General features: G+C 36.9%; 1 protein-coding gene across 7 annotated transcripts in view; it reads right to left on the bottom strand.

The window, feature by feature from the left end:
* The window catches only part of INSC (INSC spindle orientation adaptor protein), a 138,376-nt gene that overhangs the window by 60,439 nt on the left and 56,393 nt on the right, over positions 1 to 21,544 (bottom strand). For 6 of the 7 annotated variants that reach the window (XM_056354826.1, XM_056354825.1, XM_056354824.1 and 3 more), the window contains 2 exons: positions 1,845 to 2,190; positions 1,293 to 1,345 (listed from right to left, as the gene is read on the bottom strand). In XM_056354826.1, the coding sequence (XP_056210801.1) occupies positions 1,293 to 1,345; positions 1,845 to 2,190 (399 nt within the window). Of the gene's footprint in view, positions 1 to 1,292; positions 1,346 to 1,844; positions 2,191 to 19,830; positions 19,916 to 21,544 lie in introns of all 7 variants that reach the window. The other variant, XM_056354828.1, reaches the window with a different exon arrangement.

Genomic DNA, 21,544 nt, shown 5'->3' with positions numbered 1-21,544 from the left:
CAGCGTGCTGATTGTCACAGGTGAGTTCTGTGTTAATAATGGGGATATAATGGGAATTCAATTGTTCATGAGAACACTATCTTTGTGCCATTAGCATCATACCAGACTTCAATCAAAGCTTTGTCTACATATAGTAAGTATACCATTAAAGGACAACAGTGGACGTTAATGAATAATTTGGGGATAATAATTTACTTCACAGATTGCAGGCCAAATTTTGTTGCAGATGCTCTGTGTTTATACCAGTGTAACTGCTATTTTCCATTTATCCTAATAGTTACAGTCACTCTAGGATGCCTGCATTTCAACTGCAAATGTGTATATCCATCCATCATTCATGACCAAAGAAGCGCTTTCAAAAAATTTTTATTTCTTTACCTTCTTTGCCATGCTTTTATGATAGCAGGATAAGGGCCCAAAATGGATGTGCACCCAGATGAGTAAAGTCCATATACATTTCTAACAGCATACTCAAAAGTAAAATTTGGCCTCCTATGCAGAAAGATTACATACAGCAGTTTTACAGAGTTAGTATAACTATCCTGGAAACCAGCTTAGATAAAAATGGAAAACTTTATACGAGTCATATGAAATAACTAACACTTCCTCACAGAAATGCATTCATTTGAATTGCCAAAACGTACTCCATCCAGGCAGGCCAATATAACAGAAGATACAGTTCAGTTCATCGGTGTCTCCACCTACACAGTAGGTCCCCTTTTCAGATTTACGTGTCATTCAGCCACATCCAGCAACTTTTTTTCAAACAGACAAGGAGGAAGAGGACTGATTTGGGGCAGACACTATGAGATCACAGCTCTCATTAAATTGCTGTGTTTCATAGTAGACTATAAAGTTTGAGCTGTGTGGGTCTGACAAAAAGCAATACTGATCAAGAAATGTTCTTTCCTGATAATTAGATGGTGTCTTTTTCCCTGATGATGCCCTGAGCAGAATGACTTGCACAGTGTTTAAAGTAAATCAAAAAAAGATTGATTGAAGTGTGCTGAAGGAAACGGGGTAACATGTTAGGCAGAGGAAATATCATAAGAAGAATTTTGAAGAGATTATTATTTCCCAGTCTCAGCATCCTGGAATGCAAGGAGCTGAGTAAACCTACAACTGCAATTTAAAGGCATCAGTTTGATTTAATAATACATGGATATATGCATACAAGAACATGCAGTACAACAGTCTCACAACATAGGTTTTCATTCTACAATGCAGGATTTCAAATAATACAACTTAATACAATAGCAAAATTAATATTTCCACTAGAAAAATTAAATTACCTTTCTGTGAATGCTGTAAATTCTGAACACTTGTCTATTAAAAGTTTTTCAAACTGTAAAGAAAGAAGAAGTGGTTTTAAAGCAATATCCATACACACAATTCCTTTTTAAAAATAAATAGTGTTTGTTGACGATAAGTAGATGAAAACCATCCAGAAACATAGTATTTCATATGGACACCCTTTTTCTACTTTTCAGAGTAGAAAAAGTAGAGGTAAAAATGAAGTTAATAAAAAAGTAGTATTTTCTACATCGGAAATGCAAACAAACTCACAAATGGGATATCTAATTACTTTAGTCCAGTAGTCCTCAAAACCAAAATCTTTTTCAATATAATTTATCAGTATTATTAAAATTCAGAATCAGGCCCATGATAAAGTAGGATACAAAATGAGTCAAGAATATTTCTGTCACTGAAAAGGGATTAGAAAGTCTTAAACAAGGAATAGTATTTGTATGTAAGGATTTCTTACAGACTGTTTAAAGTAAGTTTTGATCATTACAGTAAAAAAATTAAACAAGACAAACATGACATCAGGTAAGGCCTCCTACCTGGTGCATCTCTTCTGAAGGATTCCTGGTGAACGTATTGTATTCATTTACCATTGAACGCACATGGCAGTTGACTCTTACTGTCATGCTGTGGACTTTCTGCCATCTGTTCTTCTCCAGCTTTTGAGCAATCCTGGTCAACTCTGTGCTTATGATCCAAGCTCTTTTTAACAGCAGCTGCAAGTTATCACATCTGCTGTATTGTGAGGAAAGGATAAGTTCATTTTGTTCATCTTTTTCAATGCTGATTGGCTTGGACTGGAGAATACACATACATTCACAGTCTGTCATCAACTTCAAATCTTCCATCCATCGCTGAACAGAGTCCACCTGAATTAAGTGCATGCTAGAAGGCAGAGAAAGGAAAGGAATGAGATAAAGCAAAACAACCTTAGAATAAACACCAGCAATATCACACAGCTGCATCCACCTATCAGGTTACACTTGACTGACAAAAGGCAACTAACCAAACAGTTTTCTTGTAGTAACACAGCAATATGCTTTGCTTTCTATTCCAAACAGATTTTGGTTTTTTAATTACCTTTATACCACATAGCCTGCTATAAAGTTATTTGTGAACAAACAGCAGAGATTTGAGATAAGTAAATAGTACATGCAGTGCTTAGGGATATGGTTATTGGGGGATTTGGCAGTCATGGGTTACTGGTTGGACTTGATCTCAAAGGTCTTTTGCAACCAAAATGATTCTATGATTTTATAAATACATTTATAAACCATTATAGATCTACTAATGATATTCAAGATAAGTATATCTATAAATTTCAGGGACAGTTACATAGAGCTAAGGGAAAAAGACAAGTTACAGTTAAAAAGAAAGCTGTAATGTATTTTCAGATTACTTACATTTTCCTTATCTTCATGCAAAAGCTTAAAAGATTCTCAGTGGTAGTTGCTGAAATTAACCATGGTTGCAACAATAAAGGACTGACTGACCTTACCAATATTGCCCCCCACTAGGCCCATTACATCCCCTCTCAGGGCAACTTCATTCACTGGTAATAAAGCAAAGCAGGAGGCCAAGAGTTCAAAGAATTACTGCAAGTTTCCACAGCATGGGAGATTTTAATTTTCACATGTCTAAAACAGTTTCCACAGAATTTACAAATACAAGCATGGGCAATGAATGTAATATTTGCATACAAAATACACTTCCAAAAGTGTACTCAGCAAGAATTTCAGATTTCTGATCTACAACAAATAAAGTAATTTTTTCTGACAGTTTTCATCAGCTGAAGACTCAGTCTTCATTTTTGGCAAGTCTTCTAAACATGAAATACTTCAACATTTTAGTATCTCTTCCTCTAGTGAAAGATGGATTCATACTAAAGGATTCCAAAGAAATGAAGACAAAAGGTAAAGAAGAAAACAAATTCAGTGAAAGCAAGAGAGGTTGGGCTTTTTTTTCCCAAACTTTTATTGGCATCCTACAGCTAGTCTGACAGTATAGTGGATTGTTGTCTACCTTCTAGATACATGCTGCAGTTTTATATGATATTATACCAGAAAGGACAAGAAGAAAGTTTGTATTATAGCCCCCATTCTTTTAATCCAGCCTGATTTATTGCAACTCAGTATCACAGCAGTAATGCTCTGTGCTGTTTATATAAAACCTTACTGTTAGAACAAAAACTGCAATTACATTAGCCAAGCTAAGAATGACCAGGTGGAAGGTCTTTTTAATTCTTGCACTTCCATTTATACACTGAGCACCACCTGAACTCAAGAAATCTCCTTCCAGACCACTGAAGTAATATTCCACAAATGACCAAAATTTATTAACATACATAGGAAAAGTAGCCTCACCTCGACTATAATTTCATAGCAAACAAGATACAAGAGGTCAGTTTCATTGATTCAATCCCCCTTTTCACCATATATGATGAAACTGCTTTTAATTTTAAACTTTAAAGGCTACTGCTATTTAAGGTCTTTATTTCACTCAGCTTTGAATATTGTGTAATTGCATTTCATGATCGATTGTAGTTTGCTTTCTTCTTGCTATGTGTAGTCTCCTTATTGCCTTTTTGGATCTGAAGCAAGGTTTCCTAATAAACAAAAATAACAACTGTAGAAGTTTGAGATCATGACTTATAACAATTTGCATAGTTTGCATGCAGTACAAGATAAACTCATTTGACACAGAGTAATGTATTTTTCATTTCTAAAGTGCACTATGATAATTGATTAAATCTCTGTTTAGTAAATACAAAAACTCCTGCATTATAAATTCAAATGGAAAAACCCTAGACTAGAAAGTTAGTCAGAAAACACAAAAAAATCATTCACATTTTCTTAAATCCCAAAAGCCAACCTTCACTTTGAGAAGAAAGTATGATAGAGTTGTAAAAAAAAAAAAAAAAAAAAAAAAAAAGTACAGATGTTAAAAAACTCTCCTTGTTTGCCTCTGTTCCTTCTAATTGTCAGAAGTACAGCTGTAGAATCTAGGATGTTTTGTCATGAAACTTAGTATTCCTTAAATTACAACAAGACAAAAATAACAACATTAACCCCTTTTCAGACAGAAGGAAAATTACCCTGCTCACTATATCAGTTTTTCTGACACATTGTTCTTTAGAATACACATAAATCATGATCACTCAAGTGAAATACATAAATGATTTCTCTTTGTCCACATCCCCCTGTATTTAGAGAAGATCTTCCCAAGCATCAGGAGATTAATTTGTAGACAATTTTTTTTTATATTAAAATAAGGAAAGCACAAAGTGTGATCATGATAATTAGCTATTATGAATCATATTCCAGACAGCATTTACCCAACTCCAAAAAACAAGTTGAAAATTTCCATTTTGTCTCCCCATTACTGACAAAAAACTATGCCTACAAAATAAAGAGCACCTTAATGGGTCAGACCAAAAAAAAAAAAATAAAATAAAATCTGTCTAGCCCATTATCCTGCTCCAACAAGGCCATTAGGAGATGCATAAGGAAATATGTTAAGAGGCAGAGCCAGACAAGCAACTCCACCTTCCCATCTTCTGGCAATTAGTGGCTTAAGAATTTCCTAAGCCAGAAGTTGTGTCTGAACAGGATGTTTTCACAATTCATGAAACAAAATTAGCCATTAATCCCTTTTTGAACTCAGTTAAACTTTTGGCCTTTCTAACATACAGTGACAATGCCTCTACACTGTTTGATTATTTTTTGTGTGAAAAAGCATTTCTTAGTGTTTGTTTTAAACTTGCTACCTGGAAATATTAACACAAACTCTTTAATTTGTATATGTGAAGATATACTGAAACAATAGTTCCACATTCACCACCTTCATGTAATTCATTACTTTATTTGCTCTACCCTCTCTTCTCTCTGTTTTCTCATTTCCAAGCTACAGAAACTCAGTCTGTCTAGTTTGTCACCATATGGAAGTGATTCCACTCCTCTGATTACCCACTTACTCTCCCCACCTTTTAAAAGAGCCTTTTACTGTTTTCCTATGTCCTAAGAAGTGATGGCAAGAATAAGCACACAATATCCAAGATTCAGGTAAATGACGGATTTATACATTTGAATTACATTTTTTGCACTGTCCCTATTTTCTAAGGATTCCCAAAAATTATTTTCTCTTTTAGTGTTTTGCAGAGAGCTGTTTCATTTTCACTTTTAGAAAATTATTTATTTTGATTTCAGAATTTTTTCAATGAGTGATAATGCATAATTCAGAGTTTGCTATTCTATATGTATGACAAAAGAGACTGTTCTTCAGTTCCATTCCCCTCCTCACATGCACTACTTTATGTTCTTTAACACATAATTTCTTCTGGCATTTTACATTTCGGTGATTCAGTACTGAGAGACGTTTTTTGTTTGCACTTTATTTTAAATTAACCTGAGCAGTTTTGCATCAGCAAGAAGTGCTGCTGTCCTGCTATTATAACTGTTTTTCAGGGCAATAAATACATTAAGCAAGATTGGTTCGAGCATAAGGAACCTTATTGGTATGATTTCCCCAGTTCTGTTTAGCTGAGCAACAGTAGATGGGTAACTGGCATAGAAGCTGAAGTATATAGATAGTAGTTCCCCATCAGTTTGAATTTCTGAATTTAGTATGTCATGGCATATTGACAAAAAAGCAATTTATCTAGACTCTACACTATAAAAGCAGCATTTCATGTAATAATAGTAGTAAAAATAATTCAGTGCAAAATAAAAATTCAAGTGAAAGTCTCCAGCATTTCCTCAAAGTGATTCTATTTTAATTGAGGTTGTAAAATATTTGATGAAGTTTTCAAGAGCACTCAACTGAACTTGAGTAACTAGCAATTTGAATACTCTGAATTCTAGTGTGCTTGCCAAAAAAAAAAAAAAACCCAGAGTCTTTAAGAAATTGTCTTATTTTGAAAAAATCATTTGATGTCATCAGCTGACACCAACTTAGAGCAACAGCACGTTAAAGTATATTGCTTCAAAAGATACTCAGACCTTGTTTCATACAGACATTTCTGCAGTATGTAACACATAGCAGGCAAATTTCATCCTGGAGAAAGGCTCAAAATAAATAAACCTATTTAAATTTTCTAAAGAGAGGCATATTATATTCAGAGTTCTGTTACTAGCATTTCCCTTCTATTTTGCTATTTTCTGTCATCTATTAAGTAGTTTGTTAACTAGTGAATCACAAGATCTTTAGGATAGACAAGATGGATTGACATCTAAAGGGTTGCTCTATCTCACATTGGTGCTACATGAATACAGAAGTGAAGAATTAATAACTAGATCATTTGTTTAAAACTTCCAGCTTCGAGCTCCCTACTACAACTTTACTGGCAGCACATACACTTCTTTTTAAATTGCAAATGTTATAATGAAAAAGAGTTATACCTCCATTTTAGCACTGAGTTTCACTAAGTGCAGGTTTCATGTTTTATAACATTGTGTTGAAGTCTGAGCTGATCAATTCATGTGAATAATTTCAGTGGTTATATTTATAAAGTGTAAAGACTTCTGCTAGTCAAATTATGTTTCCAAGGCTTCTTAGCCTTTTTATCCATTTTCACCTATTATGACAGATTTATTACTAATCCTAATGATAGCATTTAATGTAACTTCCAGATAAGCCTATGGTTAAAATCAATGCCAGTTCTTACAACTGCACCCAAATTTATTATTCTAATTAGCGGTAGGTAATTAATTGGCAACAAACAACTTCTTGAATGGATTTAGCACCCTCTTTGAATATAAATCATCTCTAATTTTTTTCTAATTCATCTTTTCAAAATTATTTATAGGTACCCAATATACTCAGGGCCAGTTTCTACATCAATACAATGGACAGTAAAACTCAACTCTCAGTAAAATGATTTAGTGAAGAGCCATAGAGACAGCTCTTATTTATCCTCAAGTTGCTTTACATAATATTAATTGCATGAAAGAGCCTTGTAGATGTATGATACCGTATTTGCACTGAGTTTAGAAAAATTTTTAGCTTAGAAGATGCAGAATAGCTTTAAGGTAGCTGAGAATCAGACTCATGATTTTCAAGTGAGCACACTTCCTTTGTAGATCATTCCTAAGGTAATACAGGTCTATGAATATCTGGTATTTGTAACTGATGTGGCAAGCTAAAAACTTAGCCAGATTATTTGCTCTGTGTTCTCTTTTCCCCTTGATTTTAAGTCCTTCTTTTCCAGTAGAATCATAGAATCATTTAGGTTGGAAAAGTCCTTTGAGATCATGAAGTCCAACTGTTAACCCAGGACTGCCAAGTCCATCACTAAACCATGCCCCTAAGCACCGCATCTATGCATTTTTTAAACACCTCCAGGGATGGTGATTCCACCACCTCTCTGGGCAGCCTGTTCCAATGCTTGACCGCCTTTCCAGCACACAAGTTTTTCCTAATATCCAATCTAAACCTCCCCTGGCACAACTTGAGGACATTCCCGCTTGTCCTGCTACTTGCTCTCTGGGAGAAAAGACCTGTCCCCACCTGACTACAACCTCCTTTCAGTAGTTGTAGAGAGCAATAAGATCCCCCTGAGTCTCCTCCTCTTCAGATTGAACAGCCCCAGTTCCCTCAGCCGCTCCTCGTAAGACTTGTGCTCCAGACCCTTCACCAGCTTCATCACCCTTCTCTGACATGCTCCAGCACCTCTACGTCCCTCCTGAAGTGAGAGGCCCAAAACTGAACACAGGATTTGAGGTGCATCCCCACCCCTGCTGAGTACAGGGGGACAATCACTTCCCTTGTCCTGCTGGCCACACTGTTTCTGATACAAGCCAGGGTGCTGTTGGCCTTCTTGGCCACCTGTGAACACTGCTGCCTTGTGTTCAGCCACCCATCAATCCCCACACCCAGGTCCTTTCCCACCAAGCAGCTTTCCAGCCATGCTTTCCCAAGCCTGTAGCATTGCCTCTGCAAGCCAACTTCACTAGGACAAAAGGTTAGTTTAGTATGAATCATTTAAATCTTTAGGAAACACTGCTAAAAGTACGTTAGTCCCTAGCTTTCACAAAAGTTAACAGCTTAGTTTAGAATGCTATTTTAATTTCCCTCAGTGGTTACCCAGTCATTACAGTTACTGAAGTCTAACAATTTCCCCAAATGAAGTCAGTAACATATAATGCAAATTACAGCCCTGAAATATTTCTCAAAACAAAACAGCTTAAGGAAAGGTACACTGTAGTCAGCCAGATATCCTGAAGTGTACTGTGGAACACAGAACTCTGTTAGCCAACACCAATCACGCCTTCTATTTGCTAATGTTTCCATAGTAAAAACTTAACTGTTTTGTTGACCAGGGATACCTCACTAGTGCTACTTTTCTGATAGATGATACCTATGAGTCTTCTTCACCTGACCTGAAACCAACAATGGGCTCTCTTTGCCATTTACTGAAACTTCAGTACCATCAAATTCAGTCTGGCATCTGCACTCTGGGATAATGGAATTACTCAAACAACCAGCCTCCTCAAAACTAGTGCTACTCTAGAGAAAATATGTTAAAAACAAACAGCTTGTGCCTTGTTAAACACCCATCCAGTTTATGCAGGGAGGTCAAATGAAGACCAGCCTGTGAAACTTGGAACTAAACACTGCGGTCAAGCTACTGCATTTTGGAAATCTTATGCATTCACCAATATAGAAATGTCTATAAGGAAAGTAAAAAACTATAAACACTTGTAATATATAGGGTATGATGTGTAAATTAACTACAGCTTCATTGCACCTATTTAAAAGGCCACATAAATCATTTAGTGTTAAGTGCTGCACCAATGTTCTTCTCAGATCTTTATGTTTTTCTGAGAAATCCTCACTATAAGCTGTCCCTCTAAAAACGTCTGGAAATATTATACCATCCCAGAATTACTGGCAGACTACAGAACATAAGAAAGACACAATATAAAAATGACAGACCAGTTTGGCTTGCTGATTAGCCTAGGTAAAATCTAGGATAAACTTATCATATATTAGTTTTCTTTACAAAATTAGAGTTTAAGTAGGGCCAGGTCCTTTCCAGCCTCTGTCAACTGAAGGGATAGTCAGAAGGCAAAATGACTAGTTCAAACCGATTTTGTGGATTTTTACTTTGCCCCTGGTACATTAAATTGCTAAAACAGTAGCTGTCTCAAGAAGCACATAAAGCCATTGAATTCACAGAAAGTAAAGGCAGCAGTAACAAAGAATATAATTTGCTGACAGAAAGAAGAAAATGCTAAATGTACCCTGCTATCAACAAGTTAATGACAGTATAAGGCTGCTGACTGGCATGCATACAGGCAAAGATGAACAAACAGTATGCTAATATTAATCACAATGATCACCAAAATACCTCTGTTGAATTTATATTTGTATAGTATTTATTAATTCATATTTGCAACAAATACTATTGCATTAGTAGTGTCATTATAAACTAGTAAACCAACTAAAAATTCCAAAACCAATTAGCTTGGTTAACCCTGTGATATTGGTATATTCAGACTTAAACTGTTACAGACTCAGATCAGACTTGATGGACTTTGATCCAGCTCGAGGAAACCACCAGACAGAAGCAGGCAATTTTAGCTACTTTACAATTCAGACAATGTGGTAGATGGGGAAAAAAAATGCTCTCCCCACTGGCCCTGCTTGAGAGTCCATTCATGTTGAAGTGGGAGTGGGGGACAGCCAATATAAATCTACTGCTCCTACATTGCTTCACCCAAATGTGGTGGCATGAGTTACTGACATGCTTATATTTTTTTAATCTCCATTTGACCACTGGAAAAACCTAGTAATGAAGGTGAACATCAAATTCTGCAAGTGGAACTGATGGAGCACTTGTTGCCTTTTTGTGTTTTTTTTTTTTAATATTGCTCTTTTTTTAATTCTGTCCATGTGTAAGAGTCTGTTACTGAAGGTCAGAGATAACCCATTTGCAACAATGTTGATCATCATATCTAAACAACTCTGCTTCCCTCTGCAAGCTCATTTCAGCAGTCATATGCAATCCATCAGCTACACCGGCCTAGATGTTCTCTGGCCTGAGATTTCTCACTTAGCCAAACCTGCCAAACCATAAGGCAGTTTAGTGCTCTGCACTGAAAAAAATTATAAGACCATCCAATGAATTATCTCCTCTATAAGCCTCTGTTCATTTTTAATTATATTTACAGAATATCAATGTGAGATAAGACAGAAGAGCTATAAATGAAGCAAAAATAAAAAATCCACTGACCAAGCTTTGTGAAAGATATTTGTTCATTTGCTCTGCAGTGAGTAAGGAGATTCCCTTCATTCCTCAGGCAAATTGCTCTTTGATAGCTGGATGAAGTAGCCATTCCCTCCCCTGAAATAAGAAGCTGTTCTCCAATGCACAGACAAAAGCAGTGCTGAGGAGGCAAGATCCCACCACTCTTGTTCTCTTTCCAAATGACAGTCTTCATCTTGCAAAACCATGAAGCAGTTACAGTTTTTCTTAAAAATTAGTTACCAGAGCTGAGAGGTCTTAGCTTTGTGCACAATGATAGAATCCATGACTTTGGACTGTATTTAGTCCAATGTAAGCAGAACAGCATAGCCTGATGGATCATCACAAGGGCAGATCTACTCAGCACGTTTTTACAGCTTTCCAGGACTTTTAAGTCTGACTTGGTGACTGTAAGTACGTTGATAATCTTGAAAGGATGTTGTCATCAGCATGGATTTCAATTGCTAGTTACTGGGTACACACAAAGTTCTCACTCCCATAAACAGCTGGGCATGTTTCCTGCATCATATGACCAAAAAGTCAACAGGGCCATCAGCAGGAAAGAATGTGCTCATGATATTAACCAGAGTTCATCCCAGTTCACCGCTTCCTGATGCTCAGGCTACACTCATAATTGCAGAGGACAATATTCCTCATAGATTTATAAGAACAATATGCTGTAAGACGGAAGTCCTTGTAAGCACCTAGCAGGGAGGGAGAAATAGAAATGGAAGAGAGAAGGAGAAAAACAACATTGGAAATAATTTGGGGCCATATACCATCGAATTGCTCAGACACAATCACAAGCAAGGACTAATTTGGAGACTAACATGAGAGTCCATGAAAATAGTGCCAGTGCCTCATTGAACATTTTTTTTTTCCTCCAAATCTGCCTTAATTTGCAGTTTAATAACAAACAGTACAGCTCTCTGTGCCTTTTTCAAAGGAGTTATGACATGCATTATGAGCAGCACCATTAGCCTTTCACCTTTTACTATTTACTCATTTAGGGTCCTAACCCTACTGATTTAAGTAAAGCCTGGATTACTTAATGAAGGAAGCAACAAGCATTTTACAGAGTCATGAGATCAGTATCACTCAGGAGACTACAGAAATTTGGGGACCCTCAGTCACATCTATTGCACAGCAGCTCTAGCTAAAACTGTCAAAAAACGAGTAAGAAAAGGGTAGCCTGGTGCTGGCTTTTCCAACTTTCACATTGGAACATTAGCCTTTCAACAGACAAGTTAAAAAGATGAAAACTAGCAACACAGTGTCACAAACACTGGAATGAATTGGCAAAAATACCTTAAGTAGTCTTATTCAAATAAGAAAGCAGTTTCTCATCCAACAAATCCAATGTTTATGTACATATAAACTTCTGTGTAAGTCAGAGGACTGAAAATTGAAACTTATGTCATCAAATCCACTCTTCTGATACCAGAAGAAACCAGATCTTGCTCTTCAATTGCTTAAAAATAAACACTAAAGATAATTTATTGTGGGTTCAAAAGTGTTCTATTAAGTGGTTATGATAGAATTGCACTGCTCCAGTTGTTAGAAATTTCTTATTTCTAATCTACATTTCTTAAAAGCCTGTTCATTCCCATTTGGTTTCATCTTTCCTTTTAAATAAGAATTTAACTTCCAGTGCATTTCTAGAAAGCAGAAACATGCCCTCAGCTTCTGTTTGGCCAGACTTAAACAGAATTCTTTAGGTTCATTTTATGAAACTCTGTTACGTTTCACTCCTCCTGCCCTAAACAGCCTGGTAGATCTGTTGATGCTGTGAAATCCGTTTTTTACTGAAAGACTTGACAATATGCTTGACAGCAAATGAAGTCTCACAGTAAATTGCGCAGTGACATTAGTACACCCTTACCTCCACCGGAAATATGTCGCTTCATACAGTGTAGAACCAATCTTTCTGCCTTCATCGCCACATCTTACTGGCAAATGCATAGTCATCTTGTTATCAACTAGTATACATAGGTCCTTCTCCTAATTTTTTCCCCCATCAAATGAGCTACAAATTGTTGCAGACTTTCTTGTTCTCAGGCCCTAAATGCACAACCTTAAGATTTCAATTACTCCTCCCTTTCCTCCAATACTTGAAGTCTACTTCTAACTCTGCTTTCAAAAATAACCCTTGCCATTACCACTTCCTAATTTACCCTTTGACTAATAGCTACTGTTTTCTAGTAATAAACTAGTATATCACTAGTAATTACTAGTAAATTACTATGTGTATAATCTTCACGGAATTACTTTTGTTAAATGGGAAATATAGGGAAATCAAATTTGCCTTATCAGAGAACGATAGAAGATTATTCAGTACAATGCATCTTTGGTTCATGTTTTGGCATCCCATTTCCTGCTTAATCCCAAACATTTAGTTACTCTTTACTACAATTTCTTCCTTTTCCTTTCCAGTTATCTCTTATTCAACCCTCTGTCACTCCTTAGATACAAGCACTATGTTTCACTACTTTCCACTTGCAGTCACTACAAAATTTTGCTAGCAAGTTCAGCAGCCTAGAGTCATTTTCCTGCCTTTTGTAGATCAAGTTGTGTTTTTCTTCACCCTCAGATATTTTTCTTTATCTTTCCATGCACCTGACAGAGTCAAAACTAGACGGTTAGCGTTCCTGTCTGGGCAGAAAATAAAGTCTTTGTTCAATCAGGGTATTACGACAGTGTTTAATACCTAGTACTTACTGATTGCATAAAGTAAGCATTTCTTACCACCTTCTCTTTTCATCTGCACAGTTATTGAATTCAGATAGCATTCATATATATTAAATTGCTTTCCTCAAAAGTCTGACTGGAAAAAGTATAACTGGCAGTATATACTAGATTGGAGTCCTACATAGTCAAATCGCCTCTTAAAAGGCTATTTAATAAACACAGACCTGCTGTGTTAGTTTGCCCAGATGGACCCTTCCTTGTACTTCAGATTAGGATACAATAACACCAATTACTCTTTGTGTGTGTATGGATGTGCATGCATATACCTATGACATTTCCCTTCTCTACACACTACATCCCTCCCAAACCACACATTGCATCTAAGGCTCTGATCTAATTGGAATAGACATTGTTTTACTCCTGCCTTTTGAATGCAATTCAAAATTCTGATTTCTCTTCCCTTTCCCTCCTTCTGCTGATACTATTTTATTCTGTTTATGTATCTACTGCTCAGTTGCCAGAGAGAGATCCCTGAGCCAAGCAGAAGCACGAGATATTTGCAGCCTATTTGCTGTACACACCCAGACTTGTATTTTCTGAATTACTTAGAGCTTGTGTGGTCCTCCAGCCATAATAAATTTACTCAGAGCAGCAGAGTGATCTAGTGGATAGACTCCTCGAGTAGAAATTTAAAAAGTTGGGCTCCATTCTTTGCTTTCCTACTTATATTCTGACAAGTTTTGCCACCTCCTGCTAGACTCTGTCTCTCTCCTCTACTTGGTCTATGAAGTGACACTTTCTTGCTTTTGCACTGACTGTTGTGCACAGCGTTCTGATCTTGATTGGAGTTGCCAGATGCTACTGTAACACATGTAGCAGAGAAAGGCAAAAAAAATCTAAGTTTATCAAAGTAGTCCTGAGAGTTCTGAAGGCCAAATAACCAAAGGAGAAAGGAAATGAGCAGTTATCTTTACTACCGTAAAGTCACTTTTGAATGAGGGACAACAGCTGAAGTGTAAAGAATGCCTGAGCTATAACAGGCTCATCAAAATATAAAATCCAAAGCAAATGGATTCCAAGACCTGAAAAAAAGACAAGAGTTCAGAAGGGTTCTTCAAAATGCTGAATGAGGGGTGGAAACAACCACAGCCTGGTTTCCTGGTAAAAGTAAAGATGAGTGGATTGGAAGTCCCACAGATTGCTCATTCCTTGGAAATAATTAACTAGCAAGAACTTTTCACCTTACTACTGTTCACAGTAATTCTGATCATCTCAGATGTAAAAGAGGAACAAGTGAGAGCGCAAATCTTGGTGACAAGAGCCCAATTTCACAGGTATCAGTCTCCATCTTCAGAAGAGAGCATGTGAAAAGAATTACATACCATGGAGGACAGAACCAGGTGGCTTTTACAGGGACTGAGAGAATATTACAAATGATTACAAGACAAGACAACAGAAGAAAGATCTCTTCTTTTCCCCCTTCTTAGTGCGTAGGCTGAAACAGCATACCTATTTATTCCTCTTCATTTAGAGAGAGCAAAGTCTGGGTCACTGTCAGTGAATCTCTGGCACAAATGAGTTCTCCATGATTCATAAGGTTATATACAGGCTCTACATTTTGCAGTGCATTACAAACAGGACAATGTTTTCCAGAAGAAAAGAATCATTCTGGTATCACTGCACAAAAATAAGTCAATTATCTCTTCTTAATTATTTATTTAGAATTAATAAAATCTTGCTGGCCATGAAAGGAACCTGGGAAACAGCTAACAGGAGTGAAAATTTAGTGACACCATTTTTTTTGCAATTATACATCCCAGATTCAATGAATTAGCCTCTGGCACCAAGTATAAACAAACAGGTATTTTATGCGAGTACAGTGTTTTGCATTAAAAACCAATTAAGGGATAAGTGGTACAGGTTTTCATCCTGCTATAATGCTCTATGATACCTCACATTAGAGCAAGCAAACTGGATGTGAAAATGTATCAGAAATGGAAATAAGGAAACATTCCATAATATTAAATCTGTTATCACACCAGGCTTAGCTAAATAAATTTGCTTCATATAAATTACTGTGGGATAACAGAACTTCCTCACAAATGGGAAATACATGTCTGATACACAAAAAATAGCTGTCTTATTCACTGAATGGTCTCTTTTCCTTTCCCTTTGTCGGTCTCTATTATAAGAGTAAAGCCTCCAGAGGAAGGAAGAAAGCTCTCTGTGTATTTGTCAAGTATCTGATTAACAATCCTTTTCTGCTGCCATCATGTAACCAGAAAATAAGATAACTGACTTCACTGTATAGACATGAAAATACAAGTAGATCCAGTTTTCTATGTGATTTCTATGTTCACTGTTTTCTGGAGTGCGAGAATAAATCAATTTAGCTTTATTAAAGGATTTTCATCACTTCATAAAATTTTCAAAGCACATGCTCAATGGTTTCTCAAAGTCCATCAGTTGTCATGCAGAATGTACTTTTCTGTAGCTGCCACTGTTACAAAAATTCAGGCGGGAATCTTGGTGGTAACTTGGCACACTGACTGCCTTTGCTGTGCAATTCAGATTCTACCTCTCACCTGATGTGTTTCTAAACAGACTCAAACAATGCCATGAAACCCAGATCCTAAATCTGAAACAATTGAAACAGGGTCAAAACTGTGCATTTTGGGCCATCTCTAACTTGAAGGGAAATGGAGTTTCTCTCTCCAGTGTCCCCCTCCCCAAAAGTTGCATTTAACTAAATCCATTATTAGACTGGAGATTATCCCTAACAAGGAAAACAGTTGAATCTTCCTCCTGAAATCAGGAGACAAGAACCAATTAGGTAATTTCCATTTTCTGAAAAATATAGCATTTCTCTTCAATATATTCCAGAAAAGAATAATTTAAATAGATGTGCTTTTCAAAAAGCACTGACAGGTACTCCTGTTCTCCATTACCAATAAAAGAGGTATAAATCACTGCACCCACACCCCCAAACCAAACAAAAAAGTGCCCCCGCTTTCCTGCTTCTCACCACTGCAAAAGCCAAAGACAACCCATTTCCAGTGGACAGGAGAAAAGAAACACCAACAAAGTTATTTAAGGTTGGTCAGAAAGCAAGCATTAGAAACAGCGTGAAGGTGGCACAACTAAAACAGTAACAGTTCACCACAATTTCCCACCTTTAAATTACATTCAATTGGCTATGTAGAAGTATATTTTAAAAAAATCAATACTAAATGCTGTAAACTTACTCCTACAATTGAATCAGTGAAAACAACATTATACATCTTCTGTCTACATTTTGCCAGATATGAACTGACAATAAAGGTTGTGTGCTTATGTCTTTGCTTTTCTCTTCCCTCCCCACCTTTCCCCACCACCTCAACCCTCCAGATATCTGACTTGGATTCAGAAGTTTTGAAGACTTGAAATACTCCAGATTGCACTATTCAGGCCAAAGTGTGATAGTGCAGCTTTGGAGAGCAATACTGGTAGAAGTCTCATTGGTCCTACTGAGATTGGAGAGGGATGGGACAGTATCCTTTTCCTGTATTCAGGATGTATCACCTTTGTTTCAGGGCACCCTTGATTATTAAATATACAGTTGGAATTTCCATCAAGCATAACCTTACTGGAACTAGTCTTTCCTGTATTTCACAGCTGCCTGGAAAGATGGCTGGTGATAACCAGAGTGAAATTATGACAGGGCATATGCTAATCAAGTCATTATCTTACCTGTATCAATATCATATGTATATGCTCACTTGTGAAAACACACATGGTTTAAATGAAATGCCATGATGCCTCATAGGGGGAAAAAAAAGTAATTACTAGATCCAGGAGACTACAAACCAAGTATCAAATTAGATTAGCAGTGGCTGGCCATTTTCTGAGTGATTGTTTTGTTTCCCCCTTCCCCGCCTTTCTTTTTTGTCAAATCAGTTTTAATGTACCAGACTTAACTTGCAGTCATAATGAGAACTGCACATATATGCAACCCATGCTAGTCAAAAACCCAGCATCCATGGGTTAATAACAGGCCAAATATCTCCTGACTTAGTCCATGAAGTAGTTTCTTTAACACATCTTAACTCCATATCCCATCTGCTAGCCATTTGCTATTCTAACATTAAGTCTCATGCAGTAAATTCTGCTGGGAACATTTGCCTATCAATGCATATAAACATATATATTCAGAAAAATATTAGGACTTTTATACTGAACTTAGGCTCAAGCCATCACTTCAGGGGATATTTTTAAGAAACAGAAGTTGACAGAGAGAAAGACCTTCCTCTGCTGGTTTCAAATACTTCAGTGGAATAGACAAGAAACATTATCTTTATGCAGAGGTAAAACAGGTATCTTTGAAATCTCACATATTCAAACAGAAGACCATTTCTCAGCCAATTGTAGTCAAAATTCCTGTTAATCTGTTGCACAGCTTCAGAGTTGAGAAAACCAAATGTGAAGACTTGATAAACAGTCCTACAACACCTCCTTATTTCCCTTCATTGTATTTGCAGACCTAAGCTGTTGTGAAATGATCATCTTATGCTTGTATACAAGGTTTATTCAACTTTCTACCTTCATATTTCTTGAGGACACTGCAGAAAGTAAGTTCTTAATGGAATTCTTTAGGCCATGCTAAATAATCTCTGGGTCACACTACTATTAGCTGGGATACCTTTTGATTGCCTCATCACTCAGTGCACTACTTGTCTATCCCTTGTGCAGGTGCGTAATAGTGACAGCATTCTGAGCACCACAGCTTCACAGGCACCCAGGAAAAAAAGTTGGGAGAATAGTGTTATGGCAAATATCAGTAGTACTTTACTGTCCATTAGAAAAAAGTTTGACTCTTTCTGACATAAAAGAACCTCTGAAATCCTAACATGTCTTCTCTTGTGTAACTGTAGTAAATTAGCTAATCTGTACCACATTTATCTGCTTGAAGTAGAAAAACTTGTTCTAACAAGCTGCAGGGATGTATACAGACCTCTGATGATAATGGGCTGTTTCCACTGTTAAAGCTCTTTGAGGTATAAAACATAACTAGGCTCACTTCTAGTTATAGATTACTTAATGACCGCATTTGGGAAGCAGCACTGCTGTACTCCAGCGCAAGAATGATTGGGGGCTATATATAGGTTCAAATAAAGCTAAGGTTAACATACCTGCAGAAAGCATGTATGATTCTTGTGTTATGTTTGTGAAATATTATGCGTGTTCCATCTTATCAGTTTTCTTTCCCGATTTATTTAATGCCTAGGTGATTATATTTGCCAAAGACATTTCTTCAAAGTATGAAGCAGGTAATAAATGTAGAGGCATATGGGAAGTGTTAAAGGTGGCTTCACCTGTTCTTCATACGGGCTTCCAAGTAAGCAGACTTTTACAACAACACGGGTGTGTGTCCACATACAAACACACATTGATGGAGGGCACAGATGAAATGCTTAGTAGAGTGACGTGACACCAAGCATAAACAAAGCTAATACACATGGAGGGACAACCTCCCTGCGTGGTTTTCTTTGTAACCTTTGTAAGCAATTCTGAGAAAATCTCAGCTCAAGTGTCATTGTCAAAAGCATCATGTATCGAAAATGGAAAGAGCAGTGACACAAAAGCATTCCTTGAGACACACTGGGGGGACCGCAGGAAAAATAGTTCTATGTAAAAAATAAATTATAACCCTCAAAGAGAATAGATCACTCAAAAAATGCCCACAAAAGAGAGAAGTAGAGAGGACAGACTAAGAATGGAACTAAGTTTTTGAAATGTATGGAGCCACTGCATTTTTCCAAACGCAGTTTACAGCTTCTTTCTGGAGACACAAGATCCTGCACAGATTTGCTAGAAAAATAAACTGAAATTAAGTTTTCTATGCTATTGCACTATGAATAGTGTACTGAATGTATATCATACATATCCTGACATTGTATCAAATTAAAAAGCATATAGCCAAATGCTGTCCTAAATTTTAATTGAAAAAAAAAAAAAAACACCACAACTTCAGAACTCTCCAAAGACCTTCCCTGTTTCTCTCACAAGCACATACATGTACACACCAAAAATTAAATTGTAAGCAGAGAGCAATATCATTTTTAGATGCTGGAAAGTTCACAGAGATAACAGGAGAAATGGCTTGAACTCTTGTCTCCCATTATAAAGAGAGTAATTAAGCTTTTTTACTCCAGTTTCCCACCTCCTGAGGACATGGGGCCTGATTCATCCTACTTGGCACGAGCAAAAGCTGAGAGTGGGTGCAGCTGCAGTATAGCTCTGACCCTACTGCAGACAAAGCAACTGTCAGTCTGCTTTAGCTTTCACCTCTGCTACCATAGTCATTATAACACACACAAAGCACTGGTGATGCTGTGTGCCTGCAAACTTCCTCCATGCGTGATATTCTGGCACATTTAAGCTTACGTGCTATACTGCATTGGGATCATTTGAAGAGGTGTGTAAATTGATATTGAGGTCTCAATTTAAATAGTAAAAAATGCTCAATTTGAGCATTTACTCAGGGCTCTGCATTTGAAGCATCTGGAACTACAGTAGAACAATACTGCGTCTGATGCACATTTTTAAATACTTACCTCTTTTGCAGCAGGGCAGCGGTGTAGCAGTTTACTCAGTTGGACTATCTTCACATTTTACCAAGAAAAAGGTCAATCTGTCACCCTACAGTTGAACCACAGAGAACATTCAGTGCAGTTCCAGCCCTTCTTAGCAGAACAAAATGCTTGGGGGAAAAAATAGCTTATTTTCGCCTGGCAGTAGCACACTGATTTCTTTCCAGGTTGCTCCTGGTTCTTTAGCCAAGAGCAATACAATTAGACTCTCTACCCAGCAAAACCAGGAGTGTTTCAACGTAATCACTTCCTGATTCATTCTCACAACATAAATACAGCCCTTACCCCTTCACATCAGGACTGTGCCACAGGAAGTTTCCACAGCCTTAAGAAAAGTTTGTTTCCTTTAAATGAGATAGAAAACCCAGCTTTATGCCTGAACCATTATTGAGGGAAGGTTCTATCAAAAGAATGAAAAAAAAAAAAAAAAAGTGAAGAGACATTGCCATTTTTCTCCATAATGACTTCCCACTAGGTGCACTGAGATATTTAATTTTATTAAATAGTAGCATAAAAATATTGTTACCTGAAATCTGGAAGTCTGAAGACTTCAATGATATTCTCAAGATTACAAACCCAACTTAAACACCTGTGAATAAAGGACTTTTGACTGTTGCAGGCTGAATGCTTGTAATATTCACTAGGTCACTGCCAAGGTCTCATCCTTTAAATCTTAAAGACAGGACAGTATGTCAGATTTTATACTGAAAATTTTAGCCTTAGTAGTTTGATCTAAATGAATTAAATTTGAAAGTGGCTTTTAAAAAGGTGTCATTTTGCATCAATGGCACAAAACAGAAATTTCTGATCTTGAATTCTGAAGCCACTGCCCCAGAATTTTCACGCCTGGACTGTAAGTCAGCCTGCAGACAACTATGGCTCCATTACTTTGGGATCCTGACAAATAAGAGTAACAATCTGAATAGGTATCATTAGCTGAATTTACTGCTTACTGATTCTAATATTTTCCTGCCCTTTGCTTTTTATTCCACTCTCTCCCCGCACCCCTCCAACACCCCCCCACCCCCTGCCCCCCTTCATGCTTACCCAGAAGCAAACTGGCTAACACATACAACATTTAAATCAATTTGATCAAAGTTTGGAAAACCAGTTGTCATGGTTTAACCTGAAACCAGGACACCAGTCTATAAATACATTAAAAGTATAAACATTTTTGTAAAAAGGTGAAGAAACAGGAAGAAATCACCTGCTGCAAGCAGGAGATGGAACTACATTTCACAAGATTCTTTCCAAACCTCCTCCTTTGATTTAAATAAATCTCAGAAATCAAAGGTGAATTAGTGAAGTCATTAAAACAGTAATTTCACATACTGAATACAGATTATCCTCTTCACATATAAACTGTTTCCCCTCAATGAAGATGACACAATTATAATTCCACTCTAATAAAAATCTAATTCTAATAATTTCACAGGATTAAAAAAAAGAAAATTTTACACCAAAAAAAAAGGGTAACATTCTGGCTACTTTTTCAAAGCTGCTCAGCTATGCTATAAGGGCAAAAGAAGGTCAAAATCTTCTGTGATGAGAATATCTGAGGCTCTCTGGCCACAAGCTGGAAGTAGTCAGAGAAGTCACAGACCACACCGTTCACTGCCAGTGTGGTGACTCTACTGGCAGGCCTGTGTGTTGGGAGACCACAGACCCTGTTAAAACT

This window comes from Falco biarmicus, chromosome 10 (assembly GCF_023638135.1).
Source record: "Falco biarmicus isolate bFalBia1 chromosome 10, bFalBia1.pri, whole genome shotgun sequence".
Classification (NCBI taxonomy): Eukaryota; Metazoa; Chordata; class Aves; order Falconiformes; family Falconidae; genus Falco; species Falco biarmicus.
This window is presented reverse-complemented; position numbering and strand designations above follow the sequence as displayed.